The sequence below is a fragment of the Dysidea avara genome, chromosome 3 (assembly GCF_963678975.1).
Source record: "Dysidea avara chromosome 3, odDysAvar1.4, whole genome shotgun sequence".
NCBI lineage: Eukaryota > Metazoa > Porifera > Demospongiae > Dictyoceratida > Dysideidae > Dysidea > Dysidea avara.
Genome location: NC_089274.1, coordinates 2,557,419 through 2,578,793, shown reverse-complemented (window position 1 = coordinate 2,578,793; position 21,375 = coordinate 2,557,419). Strand labels below are relative to the sequence as shown.

The 21,375-nt window shown below is 39.2% G+C and overlaps 4 protein-coding genes across 6 annotated transcripts in view; 2 read left to right on the top strand and 2 right to left on the bottom strand.

Moving 5' to 3' along the window:
• The first annotated feature begins 47 nt into the window (after nt 1-47).
• On the top strand, nt 48-6,487 carry LOC136248865 (corepressor interacting with RBPJ 1-like). Its single transcript, XM_066040687.1, has 10 exons — nt 48-215; nt 380-474; nt 527-602; nt 1,342-1,421; nt 1,471-1,519; nt 1,643-1,702; nt 1,786-1,980; nt 2,240-2,325; nt 4,131-4,208; nt 6,088-6,487. The coding sequence occupies exons 1-10, from the start codon at nt 138-140 to the stop codon at nt 6,437-6,439; spliced, it is 1,149 nt and encodes a 382-aa protein (XP_065896759.1). The 5' UTR covers nt 48-137; the 3' UTR covers nt 6,440-6,487.
• LOC136248867 (U7 snRNA-associated Sm-like protein LSm11) lies at nt 6,427-10,510 on the bottom strand. The gene is made up of 3 exons (XM_066040690.1): nt 10,192-10,510; nt 7,044-7,183; nt 6,427-6,821 (listed from the first exon to the last, which is right to left on the bottom strand). Exons 1-3 carry the CDS (start codon nt 10,469-10,471, stop codon nt 6,483-6,485), a joined length of 759 nt encoding a protein of 252 aa, XP_065896762.1. The 5' UTR covers nt 10,472-10,510; the 3' UTR covers nt 6,427-6,482.
• Nucleotides 10,473-21,149, top strand: LOC136248861 (mucin-2-like). The gene is made up of 10 exons (XM_066040681.1): nt 10,473-10,757; nt 11,098-11,379; nt 14,065-14,150; nt 14,209-14,554; nt 14,606-14,837; nt 15,904-16,518; nt 16,569-16,646; nt 16,691-20,520; nt 20,658-20,754; nt 20,939-21,149. The coding sequence occupies exons 1-10, from the start codon at nt 10,596-10,598 to the stop codon at nt 20,992-20,994; spliced, it is 5,784 nt and encodes a 1,927-aa protein (XP_065896753.1). The 5' UTR covers nt 10,473-10,595; the 3' UTR covers nt 20,995-21,149.
• The window catches only part of LOC136248863 (putative RNA polymerase II subunit B1 CTD phosphatase rpap2), a 13,070-nt gene continuing 12,425 nt past the window's right edge, over nt 20,731-21,375 (bottom strand). Inside the window, exons 10-11 of one of the 3 annotated variants that reach the window (XM_066040685.1) lie at nt 21,159-21,321; nt 20,731-20,953 (exon numbers count right to left, since the gene is read on the bottom strand). In XM_066040685.1, the coding sequence (XP_065896757.1) occupies nt 21,198-21,321 (124 nt within the window). In that variant the 3' untranslated portion in view covers nt 20,731-20,953; nt 21,159-21,197. Of the gene's footprint in view, nt 20,954-21,154; nt 21,322-21,375 lie in introns of all 3 variants that reach the window. The other 2 variants (XM_066040686.1, XM_066040684.1) reach the window with 2 other exon arrangements.

Below are 21,375 nucleotides of genomic sequence, written 5' to 3'. Positions count from 1 at the left end.
GATACCGATTGTGGGTTGCAGTTTTGAATGTGTAAAACGCTAACACGACGAATGCACTACGTAATCACTACAGTATCTCTATTAAAAGCGCACTACTAGTAAACAGTCTTCGACGATTTTGTGCTGAACTAGCGAGAATGGCGGCTGGTCACGGGTATGATAATTTTATGAACAATAAGCACTTTCATCCTGCCAACTGGACTAACTTACGAAAGGTTAGAGTAAAACGACGACCCGCACCATTCGCGCTGTTTACTATAAGTAACTATCTTACACCTCCTGGTAATGGTATACAACACATTTTGTAAAATACAGTGACACCGTATGTGGTGCGCTAGAGCTACATTAATACTGTCAATCTCCTCCTGTGCGTTATTAGAAATGGGAGGCAGAACAAAGAGAGAAACAGTTAAAACAACAAGAAGAGGAGATGAAGATGCAATACCAGAAGGAACAAGAGATATACAAAGCCAAGTGAGGCTGTGTTGTTAAACTTAACAACCCATGACAGGTCCATGTGATACAGGGAACTGATGGGGAAGGCTCATCCAATGAGTTTTATGTACGATCCTCCACCAGGGTACAAACAAGAAGAAGATAAGGTGTGTACTGTATAGCAAGCAATGGTGGTGAATGTACAGACAGTGTAAGGGTCTCTTCAATGTTGATAAGCCTATGTGATATATCCATTTGATATTGAAAAGCTCAAACGAGTACAGAGGGTAATCTGTTAGATTCATCATGGCTGACTTCTCGCATTTCAGCAGTGTAAACAACATACTGACCAGGAGCAATAAGATCGTGGAATTCACTTTCTGGTTTAATCCAACAACAATCACTACGATTTTTTTTAAGTACCAACTGAAACTATTATACTTCAGTCACACTGTACTGTATGTTACATGTGTGCGTTATTCCTCAAACTGAGGTACACTTTTTTATTTAAAAATTAGTATGGCAAATTAGATGTAACAAAATTGTAGGTTTGTGCTTTGTAAACTCAACATATATTCATTTGCCCTGTCAAATTTCCAACTACTAATGTTAGGTCAATTAGTTTCTCATCTCTGCCCATCATTGCTGTTTTCCTTGCCACATCAATGATTTTTTGCTCTACTGATGGCTTAATGCAGTCACTGAACAATTCTGTTGTAAGTTAGTAACTAGCTGGAACAGTCTTAAAAAATTATATACTTAGTTATGTAATTCAGCTACATATCTAGTGTTTAAAAAATAAAATTGAAATCAACCCGCCTGCATTGGTATTTTGAGCATGGGTATGTGTGGCCTTAATGTTGTGTGTTATATAAATTATATAAATAAAGGGCTGTTTCCCTGCAGGAGGAGGAAGACCAGCCCAAACTAAAGTTTGATTGGAAAAACGCAGCAGCACGAGAAAGCCGAGCATTCCCTAATGAAAAGTTAGTTACATCACTAATGGCTAACATCCTGTGTTTCATGGTGGTTTAGACGTCCTGAGGGTACTATGGATGGAGAGGACCAACCGTTTGGTGTGCCAGTGAGTGGTTGTGTAATAGTTTATATTTCAGAAGACTCAGTGTCATATATCAATGATGTTTGGAAATATTATACATCATCATTATTATGTTGAAGATGTTTACTCTGTGTGTCTCTGGTATAGCTACGTCATGTTAAGTGCATCAAGTGTGGCAAATGGGGACATGTGAATACAGACAAACTGGTGAGTATGTGTTTGTGTGTATGTTCGTCTGTGTGTGTTGTAAATAACTAACATGACTAGAGCCATTTATTATTCCCTGTTAGTGCCCACTTTATGGCAAGGCTAAAGAACCAAAGAAAGTTGAGGGTGATGATGATACTAAAGACAATGACAAGGTTGAGGAGAACTCTAAAGAACCCAGCAAGGTGGCTGATGGAGTTGATGATCTTATGTCAGATGGACTGGTGTTCAAACAGTGTGTGAGGGACAAGATCGTTGACAAGCGTGCATACAACCAGGTATAAATGCTAAACTTCTAGTAGTGCATGCATGTGTGTGTGTGCATGCTTGAATGTGTGTTTCTACACACACGTCTCCAGGCATCACACAGTAAGCGAGCACATACACACACCACACATGTACGCACACAATACATGCATTCACAAACACGCCACACAAACACACACACACAACTACTCACCACACAAACACACACACCACACAAACTCACACAACAAACATACCACACATATACACACTTCACTGTTCACCTTACAGCAATATGTGGTGAGTGATGATGATGATGAAACAGAGGTAAAAATGATGGCACAACTTTCAAAGAAAGAGAAGAGGAGGTTGTTAAGGTACAGCATTGTTACATGTGTAGAGGTGATGTGTTAATGGCATTGTGAGAACAATAATGATATGCATGTGAATAAGGGCTGATTGATTTTTAGTTTAAAGTACTTTCTAGTATTAACAATCAAGTACTTCATAAATAATACTAATCATACCATGTGACATGTTTTATACTGAACCATAAGCAGTTTTCAAGTAACAGCAATGATACATACATTGTATTAAAGAAGTGTTCCTGACTAGCAATGTGTATTAAATTACACCAATCAAACTCTACAGGCATCATGCAGAGGAGGTTGGTCACACGTCACATTCATCTCGTGATCTCAAAGGAAGGGTTGAAGTAATTCAACCTTCACACCTCTTAATATTCTAAAGGGTGGATTGTATATCCATACCAGAGCGTCCCAGTGATATTACAAGTCTTCTCAGTACTTCCTAGCTGCTAAACAAGTCTTAACACATAGAACAATGCTTGGTTACATAATTTCGCGTCATAGGATTATGACGCGTGACCAACCTCCTCTGGGTATCATGGTGTCATTTCAAATACGTCATGTGAGCTGGGTCATGTGATCTTATTGTGTACGGATAGTTATAAAAACCGGAATAGAAACGGGGAACGAAACGAAATCAGCCTACAGTCTAGTGGAGGACAATCACTGTATTATGCCAGTTACACTATAATATATGCACGCAGTACCTGTTTATGCATCAAGCAAGACTCCAGGTGGCAGATTTCTCTGCACGGCGCTTATTGATTAGAGATATCAAACGCCTGCTCCTATCCGAAGGGTCTGGGGACTCTACAATAGAAAAGTTCTGTCCTTGGGTAGGTGAGTATCGATTATCCCTTGACCACTTTCATAAGAGGTGTGTCATAATTGATGGCTTCATCCCTCTCTTAAAGGCAAGGCTTCAGACTCGTCGACCCACTGCAGCCAATCATTACCGTAAACAGTTTGTACTGATCAAGTAGTTATTGCTATTCACTCCTCTTATGAAAGTGGTCAAGGGACAATCAATGCTCACCTACCCAAGCACAGAACTTTTCTATTGTAGAGTCCCCAGACCCTTTGGATAGGAGCAGGCGTTTAATATCTCTAATCGATAAGCGCCGTGCAGAGAAATCTGCCACCTGGAGTCTTGCTTGATGCATATACAGGTATCAGTTAAAGTGCGTGCCAAATATAGTGATTGTCCTCCACTAGACTGTAGGCTGATTTTGTTTTGTTTCGTTTCCCGTTTCGATTCAGGTTTTTATAACTATCTGTACTTGAGTACTAATTTTACTATCCGATTACCAAAATCCTTAACAAGTACTTGAGTACTTGAGTATTTGTAATATTTGTTTCAGCTTTAACGCAAACCAGAGGTTAGACTTAGTTTAGCATTGCTAAAGCAAGTTATGTAAAAACCCGTGTTTGTAGAAGAAAGGATTTGGTATGGCATCATTCATGTACAAAACAAATCTGCCTTGAAGCTCATGTGAATGATATGTGGCCCCCATCATTTCTTAGTATTACAAACTATTGAGGCTCACGTGAAACACCAAATAAATCATTACAAGTACTAATCTCCTCTCAGTGGTACAAATCTACACTATGCACCTTAAGAGATTTCTACAATAATACTGTTACATCACTAACAGATATTGTTCACAGTCACTAGCATATTTGTACTGTTAACAAAATATAGTCCCCACAAGACTCTACCATAATGTCTTCAACCTGTAATCTCACACTCACTCATCCCACGTGCATGTATTCACTGGAGGTTGTAACTTTCATGAAATTTCTTCTCCATGTAGGAAGTTGGAGAGACTAGAAGATGGTGAAGATGGGGAGAGGACTTATAAGAAGACAAAGAAGCACAGAGGCAGTGACAAGTAAGATTTTGTGATTTCAAAGGGGTAATGTGCAAGTTTACACTAATTAGATGTGATCATGTGTACTCTCATACTGTATATAATAGAGGAGTTCCTGTACTACAATAGTGTACCCCAACTCCAAGCCTCTAGAAATTTTGTGTACCCTATGCAAAATGTCGTGTGTGTTGTGTAGGGTACACAAAATTACTCCCATACTATATAGATGACATTTCACATAGAGTAAGCAAAATTTCCCCTATAACATAGGGCAATGCAACTTGGCATAGGGCTAGGCACTCCTCTTTTATTTAGGAGAAATTTGCATAGGGGTATGCAAAATTACTGTATATGGGAATGCAAATCTCATTAGTGTAATTATTTCCCATTTCAGAGATCCACACATTTTTGCTAAGTAAATTATTGTAATTCATATACTAAACGTTTCCAACAGCTTCATTTAAAAGTTACTGTGAGGAAATAATTATAGTAAACAGTGTGGTGCTGTTCACCACATAAACAATTAAACAGTACGATAGTACTGTATAGTAGGGACCACAAAGGAGTAGGCGTGGCCCATGGAGAAACACCTAAAACCAGCCTCATTTTCCCCTGACAAAGAAGAGGCAATATTGGTTAGGGTAAAACTAAGCCCAAACAAGCCTTCAGATCGACCAGAAATGCTTCAGTAAGTTGCTATGGAATTTAAATATATACACTGTATATATATATATATATAAACAAAATTTTCTAGTGACTGACTGAGTAACTGACTGACTGATGCCTTCAGACAAGCGTACATTGTAACTCAATAATGGCTAAGGCTACGGGCTTGATTTTTTCACTGTTCGATGTCGCTTCAGCCAGACATGTGCCTTTTGGCATACCACAGTATGTACAATGCATTTACCGGTGTCCTCCTTTGTGCGTCCCATTCGTCTTTGCTGATAGCAAAAGGTGTCGATTTGGCAGTAGTGCATGATGGCTTCCCTTTGTAACGGAAATCATCCATACTTTTCATAGTGGCTACCTTGATTGCAGAGGTGATTTTCAAACAGTTCTTGATTTGTAATGCTGTGTAATGGGCTGAACACAGCTGACAACGAAACATAATGGATACTTCACAGACAAACAAGTACACAAAAACTTTTGGAATTTTGAACTAGAGTAGTACATCGATAGAAAGTACTGAAACAAGCTGTAGTGCACGATATTAAATCATAGTAAAACAATAAGAAATTTTATATGCCTTTCCGTTATGGTATCTTGAGCACAGTAGGAATACAAAACTTCTTATTGTTTTAGGCCAGGAAAACTTGATTACTTGTTTCTCATCCACAAAAAAAATCAGATTTCCATGTGGGCGGGAAGTCATTTTTCATTATTCATTATTAAAGAAAACACTCCAAAAATCAAGCTGTCTGTTACTGCTAAAGATTAGCTAAAGCCTTTTAAGAACTAGTACTTACATTCTACCACTGTTTCTGAGGTGCAAGTGACACTTGCTGTGCTGTAAAATGATAGTCAGCCTTCTTAGCATCAAAATACATGTACACGTGACTGATAACAGCAATAATGACAATACGAGGTGGTGGGGTAAAAAGGGATGCGGGCAGGGATGAGAAACAATTAATCAAGTTTTCCTGGCCTTAGTGTGATTTAATATCGTGCACTACTCCAGTACTTTTTATCGATGTTGAGCAAAGTAGGGATATAACACTTTTAGTTTTAGTGTAGTTTAATATGCACTACTCCAGCTTGTTTCAGTACTTTTTATCAATGTGCTATGGTCCCTACTCTAGTTGAAAATTCCAATTTTTTGTGTACTTGTTTAGAATGATCATCACCTTGTCTTCTAGTACACAGTAACTATTGAATGAGTGTTGTCCTTGTTACACAGGTCTAGTAAGAAGCACAGACGTGATCGCTTTGACTCAGAGAGTGACTCATCAGATAGTGAGCCAGAAAGAATTAAAAAGAGCAACAAGAAGCACAAAAGGAAACGGGCTAGATCAGAAAGTAATTCACCAGATGATGAATCAGAGAAAGTTAAAAAGCACAAGAAACACAGGAGAAGACGAGAGAGGTCAGAAAGTGATGACTCAGACAGCGAGGCAGAGAGAACAAGCAAGAAGAAAACTAACCACAAGAAGAGACAGTATAACTCTTCACCTGATAATCATCACAAAACAACACACAGAGACAGTAGCAGCAGAACTACTTCTCACCCTGCACACCATCACCGTAAATAATATTTATTTTATATACACTAACAGTTTTATAATACAAGCGTCATCATGTATTGTGGGAGTGAGTTTTAGCTACCATTACGATATTGTCACCTCTGATAAATAACTGAGCTAGTGTACGTGTTAATACTGATGGTGTCTTTCTGTACAGTTCTGTGCAGTAGCCCAACCTGAAGCCTGATGATTCTGGGGGTGTGGCTAAAGTTGTGCATGCTATCCTGTCTTTGGATTGGCTATCAACATTTGAAGGCACCTGATCACATGGGGTCCACTCTAAGCTACTTGACACACCCCGACTAGAATTTGATTTGTTCCTTTTTTTCTTGGTCTTCTTGAGATTGCGTACATCAAATGGCACAAATGTCTCCTCTACATCTGCTAATACCTGTGTGAATACAATAATGAAAGTTACCACTCAAATTATCACAGCAGAAAAGTTTATGGTCCCCACAAATACGCAGTTGAGTATGCGAGCAAAAACATACTAAAATTTATGCAATGTCTAATCACAGTACACTTTGAGACCAAGTTCTCTAAGCAAGACTTAGTTCAGACCCGTACCCTGATAACTTCCAGGTGCAAGCACACATAGTTTACAATACCTTACCACATTCCAATGCTTATCAAATGCTATCAATCTTCCATGGCAAACTCCCCTCACCCCAGCAGAATGTCTAATCCACACCCACACCATGGTGTTATCTCTGTACCATTGCTGGAGACAGCCCAGTGGTCCATGACGAGGACCTGTGAGTGTAATTGATGGCAAGTACAATGTTATTAAATGTTACAGTATAGCCTAAATATTTCGAGGTTGAGCAATGTTGCTAAAAATAAAAATTCTGCGGATTTGCAAACACTCCCAAAATGTATTAGACTATATGGAGGTCTAAATATTTCAAGGCTAAAATGTTCGCTGATAACCTGCAAAATCAGCAAAAAAATTTCCCCCTCAAAATATTTAGGCTATACGGTGCCTCATGTAGTGTTCAAAAGGACTCTCCACATTAGAGAAGGGCCCAACACGTAGATATACAGGAAAATACAACAAAACTTCTGGGTTCCCAAATTGTCCACTAGAAAGAAAAATAAGAATCACAGAGGAAAGGAAATTTACTAGCACATTGCCTCAAATCACAGCCCGGCCTGGTCATAATTTCTTTCAAACATAAATTTTAGCATGTGTGTTTTTGGATGTTTATTTCCCTATATAAACATGGTCTTTATTTAGGACCTAGAGTGAGGCAATAGCCTGTAATACTGACTAGCCAAATACACAATGAGCCAATCAACACCAGTTGTATCTGATAGTGATATTCCTTTGAATATTCATTAGTGCATTTAGCGATAAATTCACTTAATGTAAATAAAGTGTTATCAATTTACACTATCAGACACACAAGCCTAATCAGTAGATGTGGTTACTCAGTGATAAAACAGATATTAGGAAATTTAGAAATGGGAACATGAATTGCTAAAAAGCCACCAAGTGAATAATGGGGGTAATATACCATTAATCCTTATTGGGTGTGGTACATTACCATTACACTATATCATACAACAGGAAACTTAAAACTTCAATCGTCACTTCATCAGTTTTAATGTTGCAAATCCATAGATCTAAACACTAGGTGATCATTAATGTCTGATGAACTAAAAGTTGACAAATAACTTTTTCTTCAGTCAAAATTTCATGCGGTACAATATTACAGGGTTTACCAATAACATGCACTTTGTGCTATATTTATGATGGGCTCATGCTCACAAACTTTTCACCAAAGACTATTTTTGTTATTCCTTGGTTCATTGGAAGTTGGTAACTGTCAAAAATTTATTAGTGTTTGGCTCTTGCTGAAATATAATCTCAAACTGTTTTACATGCAAAGAAAGATTATACGTAGCACTGTATGGTGGGACTCAATAATACAGGGTGTATATCTTCATGGGGTCTCTATTTAAATACTAGCCATGCAACACTATATGATGTGCACAGGAATGCTTGATACTGCTAGAGGCTATTCTGGCTGCTAACAAAATTCAATAACAGAGAGCCAAGTGGTCCATGATGAAGACCTACAATGAGTGCACTAAAGGACTCTGATAGTTCCAACCTTAGGGTTAGAGACTGGCAACTACAGTATACAAGGCCAGTGTACCAACATTCATGCAGCAACTTCGTACCTCGTTGTCTTGATGTCTTAACACAAAAATATATATATATATATATTTTTTGTTTTGTAGCTTAGTTCATCATGTATGGTACTGCACAGAACTATTTTGTACTAGGAAACCTGGCAGTTTTTTTTTGTTATATCCTTGGTGATTAAACAGGAATAAGTAAGCATTTATACAGGGCTGGCTGTAATTCAAGACAACACATTGATTCAGCTGACTATAGTGACAATCAGTTCAGCTGTGATGAGCCAATCAATATCAGTTATATCATTTCTTTGAATATTCATTAGTACATTCAGTGACAAATTCACTTAATGCTCTGTTATCACTTTACACTAGCTGTGTCCCTGTCAATGGTGATGACTTGAAAAAAATGCTATGTGATCTGGTCAGTCTAATATCTATGGATTTTTTTAACCCCGGGTTATACGGACTGTCCTTGCCACCACCCCCAGCACTAGCTCTCAAAATGCTGGGAAGCTGGAAATACCACATAACAGAAAAGTTTGGTGGGAAGAAGTTTTGGCGAATTTGTTATGATACGATTTTCATGAGAAAACGTTTGGCAAATTTGCTCCAGATTAAGTATTTAGTGCATTTTTATTGTTGGGTGAAATGCCAATTATTCACCAAACTTATATACCTACTTAGTCTCGTGTGGCCAGACCACATTTTTCTTTTGGTGGAGAAAAAAAGGGTCCAGTCCGGTTCGAATACCCACACTTGTTCTCAAAATCCTGGTTGTGGCCAGGATTAATTCTATGCATGTGTTCTCGAAGCATGCTTGAATGGACGTTAAGTCTGTCATTGACTGGGTAATTGAAAAGATAGGATTCCAATCATTCAGTGACGAACAGGCAAGCTACGATTTTGTAATGTTTGTATTGATTGTAGTAAGCACGCATAGAATTAATTCCGGGATTTTGAGAACAAGTGCGGGTATTCGAACCGGACCAGACCCTTTTTTCCCCAACCAAATGAAAAAGAAGAAAAAAAAGCGGTCTGGCTACGCGAGAACTAAGACCTAGTAGAGCTGCTTTGTAGAACCCAGCCTAAACCAAGCTGATAGTCCTGTAGCACTGGTATTCGTGAAAAGCTGCAGCAACGTACACCACACACGTACATCATGACTTGCACCATAGATGCTATATGCTTTGCACCCACTATAGTATGTTCACGTTGAGCTGAATCCTCTAAAACGTCTAATAACTCATGGATGCAATTACACACGATCTTGAAATTTGGCTCATTTGTAGTACTGCTTGATCCGCTAAAAATATTTCAAAATCTTTTTATTCAAATGTTTGACATAATATTTACAGCCAATCAAAATTTTCACAATACATTTCCTATGGGGAAGCCATATAAGTACAGTGTCCATTACAGCCCTTTCCCGAACTTGTAATGGAGCCAAACCGTACGTGTCTGTTGTTGACACCTTTGCTGTTACCAATAATCATCTGGTTAGCTGAAATGTTAACTCTGTTGAGAAAAAATCCACTTTTAATTTTTAGCTGTTTTTCAGGATTCAGCTCAACGTGAACGTACTATAAACAATTTCACATACTCTCAAGACTAACTTTCCATAAAACTTATTTGCTTCGTTGGTGACTTCTGCTTCACCAGCTCAGCAACATCTTTGGCTAAATGCTCTATTGAGGTGGCTTGCTGAGTTGAAGGTTGTGTGTACTTGACAGATTTCTTTCCGCGGACGAAGTTCTCATACTCATAAATACTGTTAAATCCTCGCACTTCAGGGCACGGTGGTTCCAACCCTTCTGCATACAGAACTGCTAGAGGGTTAAACTGAGAAGAAGCAAAATCCAATTCTGATGAATTTTCGTCATCTTTTTTCTCCATTTGATGCCGCCTTGTGCCAGGCACGCCCCTTTTTTAACATAGGTGTGACTTTGTTTTAAAAGTTCGTGATCAGCACGGAGACTGAGGTCTCGCGATATCGCTGAATGCTTTCTTTCTGGTTAAAATGGCGGAGAGAGATGTAGTAGCTTCATTCAGCGGGCAGATTTTTGAAGCTGCTGCAAGCACAAAGAAATGGACGAGCATTGCCAGTGGGCCTGCAACTGTACAGATAGTTAACCTAGACGAGCAGGGACACCAAATTATCGCCTTGGACAAGGATCGCGAGGTATGGTAGTCACAAATGTTGGATTATTTTGGCGCTATTTAATTCATGGCATCGTACTTGGCATGCAAATTCCACACTAGCTTGTCAACATGTTAGCTAAGTTTGCTCCTTGTCTGTCATCAAAGTTCATTTACGTAGCTGAGTATGAAGCTTTAGTGAGAGCTAGTAGCTAAACAGGAACTCGCTGTATAAAAAGCAGGGATAGCTCTATGATATCAGTGCTGAGTCACTGCAAGTATAGGTTACTTCCTGGATGCACTGATCATTATTGGCGCTTTAAAAAGTCTCAGTATACCGTTGAATTGTTTGTCTAATTTGCTACTGTATTCTCTATCTTCAGGTTCTAGTTCATGACATCAACAATGAGATGCAGTTGAGGTCAAAGGACAACTTTGTTCAGTGGAGGAAGACTAACTCAGCTGGACGACCTGTTAATTATGGTCTGAGGTTAAAGAGCGCTAATGACAGTCAACGTTTTGAGGCTATAGTGGGTGGAGTATTAGCTATGTTGGAGACAACTCCTTCAGCCACACCCACCAAAACTCCTGCAGCTAGTAAAGCTCCAGCACCTGGAAACCCTGCACCATATAAACCACCAACAACCACCACCACCACCACCCAGGTACCTAATTAACCACTAATTTGTGGCATGAAACTGGTAGCTACATTCACCCTATATTGCACATTAAAATAATAGTAACTTCTTTGGATTATCCATTTTGCCCAGGTTAGGTCACTACGGTGATATACATTCGTTTTCTTCTGTATCATCTCCTATGTATATGATGTATTGTACTTCTGACTTGATTACCTAGCCCAAGCACAAGTTCACGGGTAGATAGACAAGTTGTCACACAGGCTCTGCCTTTGGTGTTCTGTACTGACCAGTGTTCTGCAGGGATATACAGTGGAATCTCTCTATAATGGAAAATTTGGCTCATTTTGTAAGGTTTTTCTCCTTCAGAGGTAAAAATTCCAGACTTTCGGGGACAAACAGAGGTTGATTCTTATAATTCAAAGAGTCCTTTAAGAGAAGTTGTACTGTAGCTAGTTCTATACTGTTTATAACTAGACAGAATGTGGTGCTGGCTATGAACTGTGATGTCAAGGGTATAAAGTGCAATCAAATGCTTTTTAATTGCTCTGAATTATGACAAAATAATATTTCCCAACATGGTACCTCAGTTTCCTCCCTACAGTATCTGCTCTCTAATTTCAGACATGAAGCAGCCTGTAAAAAGATGGTTGCTTAAGGTTGTTTTTAGTTTACAGTATACTGTTTCAGTTGCCACACGCAAACTTCTATATATCTACTATAGCATGTCTTAGCAAACAAATTTTATAGCAATAGTAATGGTTAACGTAATTGCCAAGAAAAAAGACTTCTTAGATGCGAGCACCTGTTTTCATAGTCTGGCCCCACTTGCACCTTCGCAAAAAGTAAAGGTCTAGTGAAACACAGATTTCAAAAGGAATTCTATTAGACAGCGTATGTAATTACTGACTACGTCAGATGATTGCTTTTCAATTTGAACAAAGCATTGTGTTACCAAGGTGATTTGTGTGTGAATGTCATTGGCACTCTTTAATTGGCTACCGCCGAATTTCAGAAATGATTTAGTATATGTTTGTATTTCACCAGACCCAATCTTTTTGCGAAGGGGCAGGCAGTGCCAGACTGCTGTTTTCACTGTAGCAGGTACACTCGGATTGGTCAGTGAGTCAGAAACCACAGTAGTGTGCTGCAAATGTTTAATAGGAAGATTTGAAACTGCTTCAGAAACTATTTCTACCAATTTTTTGAATAATATCCAGGTGGTTATTACTACGTAATACTACATAATATGGGAACTTTAATCTTTAACCCTCATGGCACCAAAGGCTATGGTAGTTGTCTTGTGTGAATTTATCTGTTACCACTTTAACTTGTACCTCGTTTAAGGATAAAAGCAAATTACTATTAGGTGAGTTTAACAAATGAAATGTGTGGATTGTCCACAAATGCTTTAGTCAAAAGTTATGGTAATATTTGTTGTTCATCTTGGCCTTCCTCACTTCTTGATGAATTCTCAATGTACAAAAGTGATAGCAATAAATTCTTTTCAACCATAATGGTGTATTAGATCTCCACTGATTCATACGAGGGATTGAGAAACTCAACAAAACCAGCCATGAGATTTTGAAAATCTTTGAGATTTCAAGATTTACAATAATATCTTAACTTGTCCAGATTTTACCAGTGCTTTACAACATTTTATGCTTGTTGTGTATCCCTCAGATTTGGACTAGAAAGTTTCTTGGCTATATAGACTTTAAATTGTTGAGCCTTCACGGATCACATGGTCGGTGGACTATGCATGCATGCATGATAACAGCAGCCTACCTCATGTAACATGGCTGTGTTTCAAAGTTTGTTCCCATGTACACGTTAATTGACAACCCACGCACTGGGGTGATAAGTTAGTTATGGCACTGTCCCACGCACTGGGATATAAACAATGCTCACTGTTGTAGTGATTATTTCTCAAAACAATTCAGTAGCCTCTTTTCTGATCCTCTAATACTCACTTCCTTATCTAATAAACATTATGTATATAAATGCTTGGTAGTACTTCAATGTATGCATTTACTGCTCCAAGGGTTTTGCATAATAGTGCTTCATTCATCCACCATTTCTATAGGAAAATTCCTACATAGCTATGCAATATACTGAGACCAATGAAATATTTTGTCAATAATATTAATTTTATGTATAATGGCTGCTAAATTGATGACCAATCTGATTTTTATAATTTCCCAATTTCTAAAAATAGTTCATATTTACATCACTCAATACTGTGTTAGTTAATACCGATACTGATATTTTAAAATGTTACCGATTTCAGGCTGGATGAATCAGTACAACACCAGTGAAGACATGGGACTATAGGAATATTTGAATTTATTGTAGGTCTGACATTTGATCTTGTCATTGTACCTCCAAATGTGATCACTAAATTAATTAAACTACTTCCGCAACATATTTAGAATGATGTAATAATATTTTAAAGAACTGGCTACACACCATGTGCACTTTGCCCTATTTTTTTTTAAAAATTAAAAGGTCCATTCTTCATACCAGCACAGTTTCTTTTGTTAACTGAATTGGTAAGTCAACTCAAAATAGGTTTATGTTTCGATTTATTTGCACTATACCATCTATCCTGTTATCATACTTCCAATTGAAATGCTAAACCTAGTGACATACAATATAATTATGAACTCAGCAAGCAACTGTCATGTAAGTCAGACATCTTTGTCCCTGCAGGCAGAGAACGAAGTTAAGGAGCGTGATATGCTATTGAAGGTACATTTACCAGGAAAACAGACCACAGTAATATCAGTCCCACCAAAGTAAGCTGCTTAGATACAATAACAGCCCATTGGGTCAACGTACTCATTGTTCTCATAGCATTACAATGGAGGGATTGTTGTCTAATATTGTTACTAAGAGACATCTTGATCCTCGATATCATGAACTGGTGCTCCCACCCAGTAAACCCAAGACTGCACAAACACAGTTCTCTCCATCCACTCAACTCCACACTCTCAGGATCACAGAAGTTCATATTGTAAAGAGAACCAAGCCATTGGCGGATAAGAAACAAGCACCGGGTCTACCTCCTGAACAGAGAAAATCAGTACCCTCTATGGAGCCAAGGGGATCAATACCATCAACTGAACAAAACAAACCAGTTATACCCACCAACCAGAAGATTACAGCACAACTAACAACACAAACACAGAAGCAAGCACAGGTAAGTCAAGTACCAGATATTTTCACATCAAGCAAATCATGTCATCCTTAGATGACTATTCTAAAAGTTCAACTGCCATATGACCAGCGTACGGTTGTACAAGTTAGTCCATCAATGACAATGCCACAATTACTAGTGTACATTTGTGAGAAGAGAAATCTCAACCCTGCCCATCACACACTGACCTTGCCCTCTCCATCATCAGGACAAATTAGAATAGTGACAAGAGAAATGACAGTGTCAGCAATAACTTCTGGTGTGATCACTCTAATTGATCTGAAAGGTATGCATAGTTGTAGTCCAGTATAGGTGAGAATAAGAACTTGGGCAATGCATTGATATTTAACAGTAATTGCTACACATCTGTTGAGCCTACAATTACCTGATTTAAATGGTCTCCTTAAATATAGAATTGATATTCAGAAGAAAGAACTCTCATATAGTGGCACACCATTACAAATTGCCCTAAAGTTGTTTAAAACACATTTAAATTGTGCAACAGAGGTACTATTTTTGCCCAAAATGAAATCCATAGGTAGTAGTTGTACATAACCACATTTCCATATCTTTACTACACTGTTACTAAGAGCCTTTTGGCAAAATTTATCATGAAATAATCACAGAGGAACATCTCTATTCTGAACACCTTGGGACCATGCTAAGATAGAGAGGTGTCCTGACTTCATGGACAAGTGTCCTGATAATCAAAGACATCTCCATTTCAGAGTGTTGAGATAATTGTATGTTGATAAATTGCTGGGTACTTGTTACAAAAACAAGTACCACAATGTGGTTTAATTTGAAGGCGTGGCACAATTTGAGTAGTTAAGCATGGTAAACTTATAGCCATCAATCAATGCACCACTGATGTGGACACAATGTACCTAATTTTCACTGGAAGGAACCACCTGTATAGAAAGCCTACTTCTCAAAATGGCCAACTGGTAAGATATTATTTTAAACACTAATTCACCTGTCCAAAGCAGCCGCCTGTCTATTAAAACCAAAAATTTTTGACCTAAAAGTGACCGGCTTAGACGACTTCCACTGTAGTTCATATTAGGTATCCTATCAGACTTAGAAAACCACAAAATCATGCATGATCACATAGTGCAATGTATATCAAAAGCTTATGATGAGCACACGTAGTAGTTATCTGTAACATAACCAACAATAACCAATATACATAGTTTAGACAGAAAAAAAAACACACACACATAGTATCATGTACTATTCTGTGCCAAATTTCTGTTTTTAATAGTATACCATTTAGCTACATCATAGTACTATAGTTGCATAGCAGTGGTTTAATTTAAAACTATGCAATACAAGCTGCTTATTTTATACAGCTCATCGACTAAGTATTCCAAGTTCAGCCATGCCTGAAGCTAAAATTTCTGGAAAAAAAGGAAGTTTTTCACCTAATGAAACAAAACCTGTGGATAAGACAGCACAAAAGAGATCAGCACCTCCACCACCAGCAAATGAAGGCAAACGAAAAGTATCTCAAGATCTAGTTCAGTCCCTTGAGAAGAAGATAACAGACAAAAGTGGGGACAAAGAAGGAAAGCAAAACTTGACACCAGCTGGTGATAAAGATTCACATCCATCTCCAGCCAAAAATGTTGCAAGAAGAAGAGCCCCACCCCCACCTAAGATAAAGAAAGAAGCAATTGATGAAACAGATTTTGGGCCAGAAGCTAGTGTATCACCTGGTACCCCAAAACACTTGACTACACAAACTAAACAGCCAATACCAGGTTCACCTGCTAAACGTCCAGCTCCAGGAATACCAACAGCAGCAAAACAACACGTGGTTAATAGTCAGTTTCCAACATCAACTGGGAAACAGCCACCAACAAGTCCTACTAAGCAGTCTACAGAAGACACTAGTGATCAGACCACGGCAAAAAAGAGACGCCAAGCACCAACACGACCTCCTCCACAACGAAAACTAGAAACTGGTAGGAAAATTTTGTATTAAAATAGCTAGCTACCTTGTATTTTTTACTAGAACTCCAACAAGAAACTCCTATGGATACAACTGCTCCCAACCAGGATGTGTTGGAACTGAAGAAAACAGCACGGCAGGGTATGTAGTGTATGTATCCTGCATTTATTATATTTGTGAAACAGGGAGACCAATGTCAGCATCATCGGCTCAATACAAACTTGAAGTGGATGAGCTCGAGGAGTGCTTATCTGGTGTAGTGGAGGAAGCAGAACGACATTTACAGGATGAAACATTCAAAGAAGACACTGACACTAAACAAGACTCCTCAGTGGATGAAACTGATTCTGGTCATGCTCCAATGGAAACAGATTCAGTGAACAAAGTGACATCAGATGACAAAACTGATGATGATGCAACGTCAAAAGCTGAACAAAACCCTAGCCAAGTGGTCAGTGAGAGTGGAACAGTTCGTGGGATTAAGGGAAGAGTGAGAGAACAAATAGCTGCTAGCAACCAGTCCGAAATAATGCTCCATGGCTTCATGAAAAAGCAGAAATCATTCACGCGAACTCCCTTAGCTGTTGTACATAAAAGTGAAAGTAATGATCAGCCAACAATGAATAAGCGAGCTTCATTGATAAGAACTGGTTCACATGAAGATTTATCAACACAAGAACCAAAGCAAGTATTTAAAAGATCCAATTCGCAAAGGATCAAAACCACTAAACAAGATGAAAGTCCAGAAGAAAGGAAGCTGAAACCTCGTGGAAGAGCACCACCTCCTCCCCAAGACAAAATGAAACAAAAACAGTTACAGCAAGGGGTTGTAGAGGACAAGGCAAAAGTTACAACTACACAATTTACTGAAGTAACACCCAAACAGACAGAACAACCTCCTACTCCAGCAAGTCAGCTACACAGTGACCCTGCAAGGGAAAGAGCTGCCTCTGGTGGACCAGAGATTGTCAGAAAAGTACCACCTAAAGTAAAACCTAAAATGACTAGGGTGAAATCTAAGGAGGCAGAAGATAAAGTCACTAGTTCTAATACACCAGTCACTACAGCAGATACAGTCACTCAATCAGTGAAATCACATCCTGCTGCACTAAGCAAACGTACTAAATCGGAGTCATACATAAAAGCTGTGTCAAAGCAGATACCCCCTAATAAGGAAAGAAAATCGTCTGCGGCTACTATCGAATCAAGTAATGATGGTCGGCAGGTATTAGTTCTCTGTCCCTCTCCTCCTCCTGGGAGCAGTAAACAAGACCAACCCACATCTGCTGTTAGGATATTTTTACCACCACCACCTCCAATATTACCTCCCTGTGAAGAACAAGAAGGTGAAGAGAACACAGAACTCACTACATCTCCAGAGAAAAACAAAACAGCAACATCAGTGACAGCTACACAAGACCAACAGCTTGTTGGTACTGATGGGCACATGACAAATGACACTTCCAAACATAGTTTAGAGGGTCAACAGCCAAGTGTAGGCAATAAGCAAGACAGTTCACAACAAGTAATAGAACCACTTCCACATGTGGTCTTTAATCCAAAAGAAGATTTACCACCAACCCCTCCTGGTACGCCTCACAATGAACTGGTCTCTGGAGAAACGATGATATCAGGCAAGGATGAAGAAATAGTAGCTCCTGGTAATGAAGAGATAATAGCACCTGATAATGATGAAGAAATACTGGTACCTGATAATGATGATATAGAAACCGTTCCTCCACCTCCGCCAATGGATGATTTCAGTATTGATGAAGATTCACTACCACCACCAGTTGATTTTGATCCTTCACTTCTACCCCCACCGTTACCAGGTGATGATGATGAATTTGATGAAGCATACATTGTGCCTCCTCCACCTTCTGCTGAAGATGATAATATTATTACAACACTTATGGATATGGCTCCATCATTTGAGGCCGCCGAAGAAGATACTTTGATGTCTGATGATGTACCACCTGAATCAACACCACCCTGGACACCCCCAATTAGCAATAAAGAACCCATGGATTTTGAAGGTGACATAGATATTCCCAGTATACCAGACAGTTTACCAGCAGAAGAGCTAGAGACCAAGGAAGACAATGCAATGGAAACAGAGAAAGTAAAAATGACTGAAAATATAACAGAAACAAGTGGTGATATTGCATCTGACATCTCAGAGCCACCAGTTGAGAGCACAAAGGAATCAGAGACGCAGGATGAACTAAGCAACATAATTGCTTCTTTGCAGACCATGTTGCAAGATCAAGCAGAATCTGATGGAGAAGAAGTTGTGGACGATTCTCTAATACAGACACCGCCTCTATCTGCATGGAGACAGCCACCTGAGAGTCCACCAAAGGAATCATTGCCTAATGAGAGTAAGAATGAAATGATAACACAAGATGCAGTCACCACTCAAGATGTAACTACTACTCAAGCAGTCACCACTCAAGATGTAGCTACTACTCAAGCAGTCACCACTCAAGATGTAGCTACTACTCAAGCAGTCACCACTCAAGATGTAGCTACTACTCAAGCAGTCACCACTCAAGATGTAGCTACTACTCAAGCAGTCACCACTCAAGATGTAGCTACTACTCAAGCAGTCATCACTCAAGATGTAGCTACTACTCAAGCAGTCATCACTCAAGATGTAGCTACTACTCAAGCAGTCACCACTCAAGCAGTCACCACTCAAGATGTAGCTACTACTCAAGCAGTCATCACTCAAGATGTAGCTACTATTCAAGCAGTCACCACTCAAGATGTAGCTACTACTCAAGCAGTCACCACTCAAGATGTAGCTACTACTCAAGCAGTCACCACTCAAGATGTAGCTACTACTCAAGCAGTCACCACTCAAGATTCAGCTAACAAACAAATGCCTGACCACAGTAAGATCTCTTCCACTGCTGAAGCTGTTAAACAAGAAACAGTGGCACCTAATCCAGTACCTGTACCTGTTAGGGCAGCTCCACCCCCACCACCACTTCCGCCAGTTGGTAAACCAAAACTACCCACTAGTCCAACAAAAGCTAAGAGCCCTCCACCAACTGTCAAACCTAAACCAAAGAGACCAGGATCTACTGTACCAGTTGAAGAGTTCCAAGATGAACTGGCTGCAAAGTTAAAAAGGCGGCAAACAAAGGATCAAGGTTGGGAGGGGAATACATCTCAAGCTGCAGCTACCATTAAAGCAACACAGCCTTCCGTCACTCAACCCAAACGGATTACAAGACCTTTATCTTCTATACAAACTAATGTACCCAAAGGACAAAATAACATGCAATCTACACAAAGTAGAGTACCTAATGTACAAGCAACCCCAGTCCCACCTGTCCAGGGAGCAGTTCCCAGTATGTCAATGCAGAATGCCATGGGTGCTGGCAATGTTTCGGGCAGCCAAGAGGAACAGATCCAAATGTTACAGAATCAGATACAGATCCTACAACTGCAGCAACAATTACAGCAGCTACAGCAACAACAAGTAGCACCTGGACAAACACCTAACCCCATGATGGCCATGCCACAACTTGGTGTTCCTGGTATGCAGATGCCTGCAGGCATGCAAATGCCACAAATCGGAATGGCAATGCAGATTCCACAATCTGGTACTGGAATGCAGCAAGGTGGCACGCCACTGCCTACCCAAATGATATCACCATTAGTAGGTACCAGTAAACCACCAATACCTAGTAATGCCACCAACACACCAGTGACTACCAATAACACTTCAACTGACTCAGAGACTCGGTCAGAAAGTCCACCACCCCTACCTTCAACCTCCCCACCGCCCCTCCCAACAACATCTCCGCCTCCACTGACAGACCCTAATTCACCACTAGATCAACTAACTTACAAAACTATGAACAAAACTGTGTCTGATTCAGTGTTACACCAGAGGCCACCATCACAAGCACTGAGATCAAAAGCTGCTGGAGAATATGAAGATGCACTTGATGACATCTTGGAAGAAGTGAGAGAAGCTGATCACAGTACCATTTTAAGAAAGGTAATTTCTTGTTCCTTATTGTAATCTTTGCTAGTAAAATGTTAATGAATGTTTGTACACATGTACAGTATAATGCTTGTATTTTTGTGTGTGTTACATATTAATTTACAAGAATATACACAAATTCTTCCTGGTAGCCTTTGCCACCGCCAGAGCAAACTGGGTCTCCTCATACTGAAATGGCCTCATTACTAGCACAAGCAATGAAGCAGCGACGTATTAATATCACCTCAAGTAAGTATATACGTTACATAGTATAGGCGTATCCACACACGCACGCATGCGTACACACACACACATATACACAACTTAGATGTACATGCCAAAAGGTGCCATTAAATATACAATTGAATTTTCTTGCATATTAGAAATACATACACTTAGCAATTTGTGTGACAATCTCTTCTTGTCCATATAGAACGACATTCCACATCTATGGAAGATGAACAAGACACAAGTCATGAATGGGACTAGCCTCTATACTGACTCACACAGTAAATACTATTTATTTGAAATTGTGTACACATGTTAGTTATCCCTCGTCTCTATAGTACATGTATCAATAACACATCATATCTCATTGCTTATCTCAAAAGTTTAATTAAAATTGTTTATATTTTTGTACACAACTTACGTACTGCAATGTAGCTTGTCAAATTAGCCATTCATCTGGATAGCTAGCTCTCAAAAGCTGACAAACAATTTTTAATATCATCTTCTGATAGTTCTGCTTTGTTGATGAAAGGCATTGTGTTACTGATGTTGATAGTGCTACCGACATCTTTGTTTACTGACCGTATTCTGCAACAACAACACAGACATATGTTACTATCCATCTTTAAATGTATCAAAAAA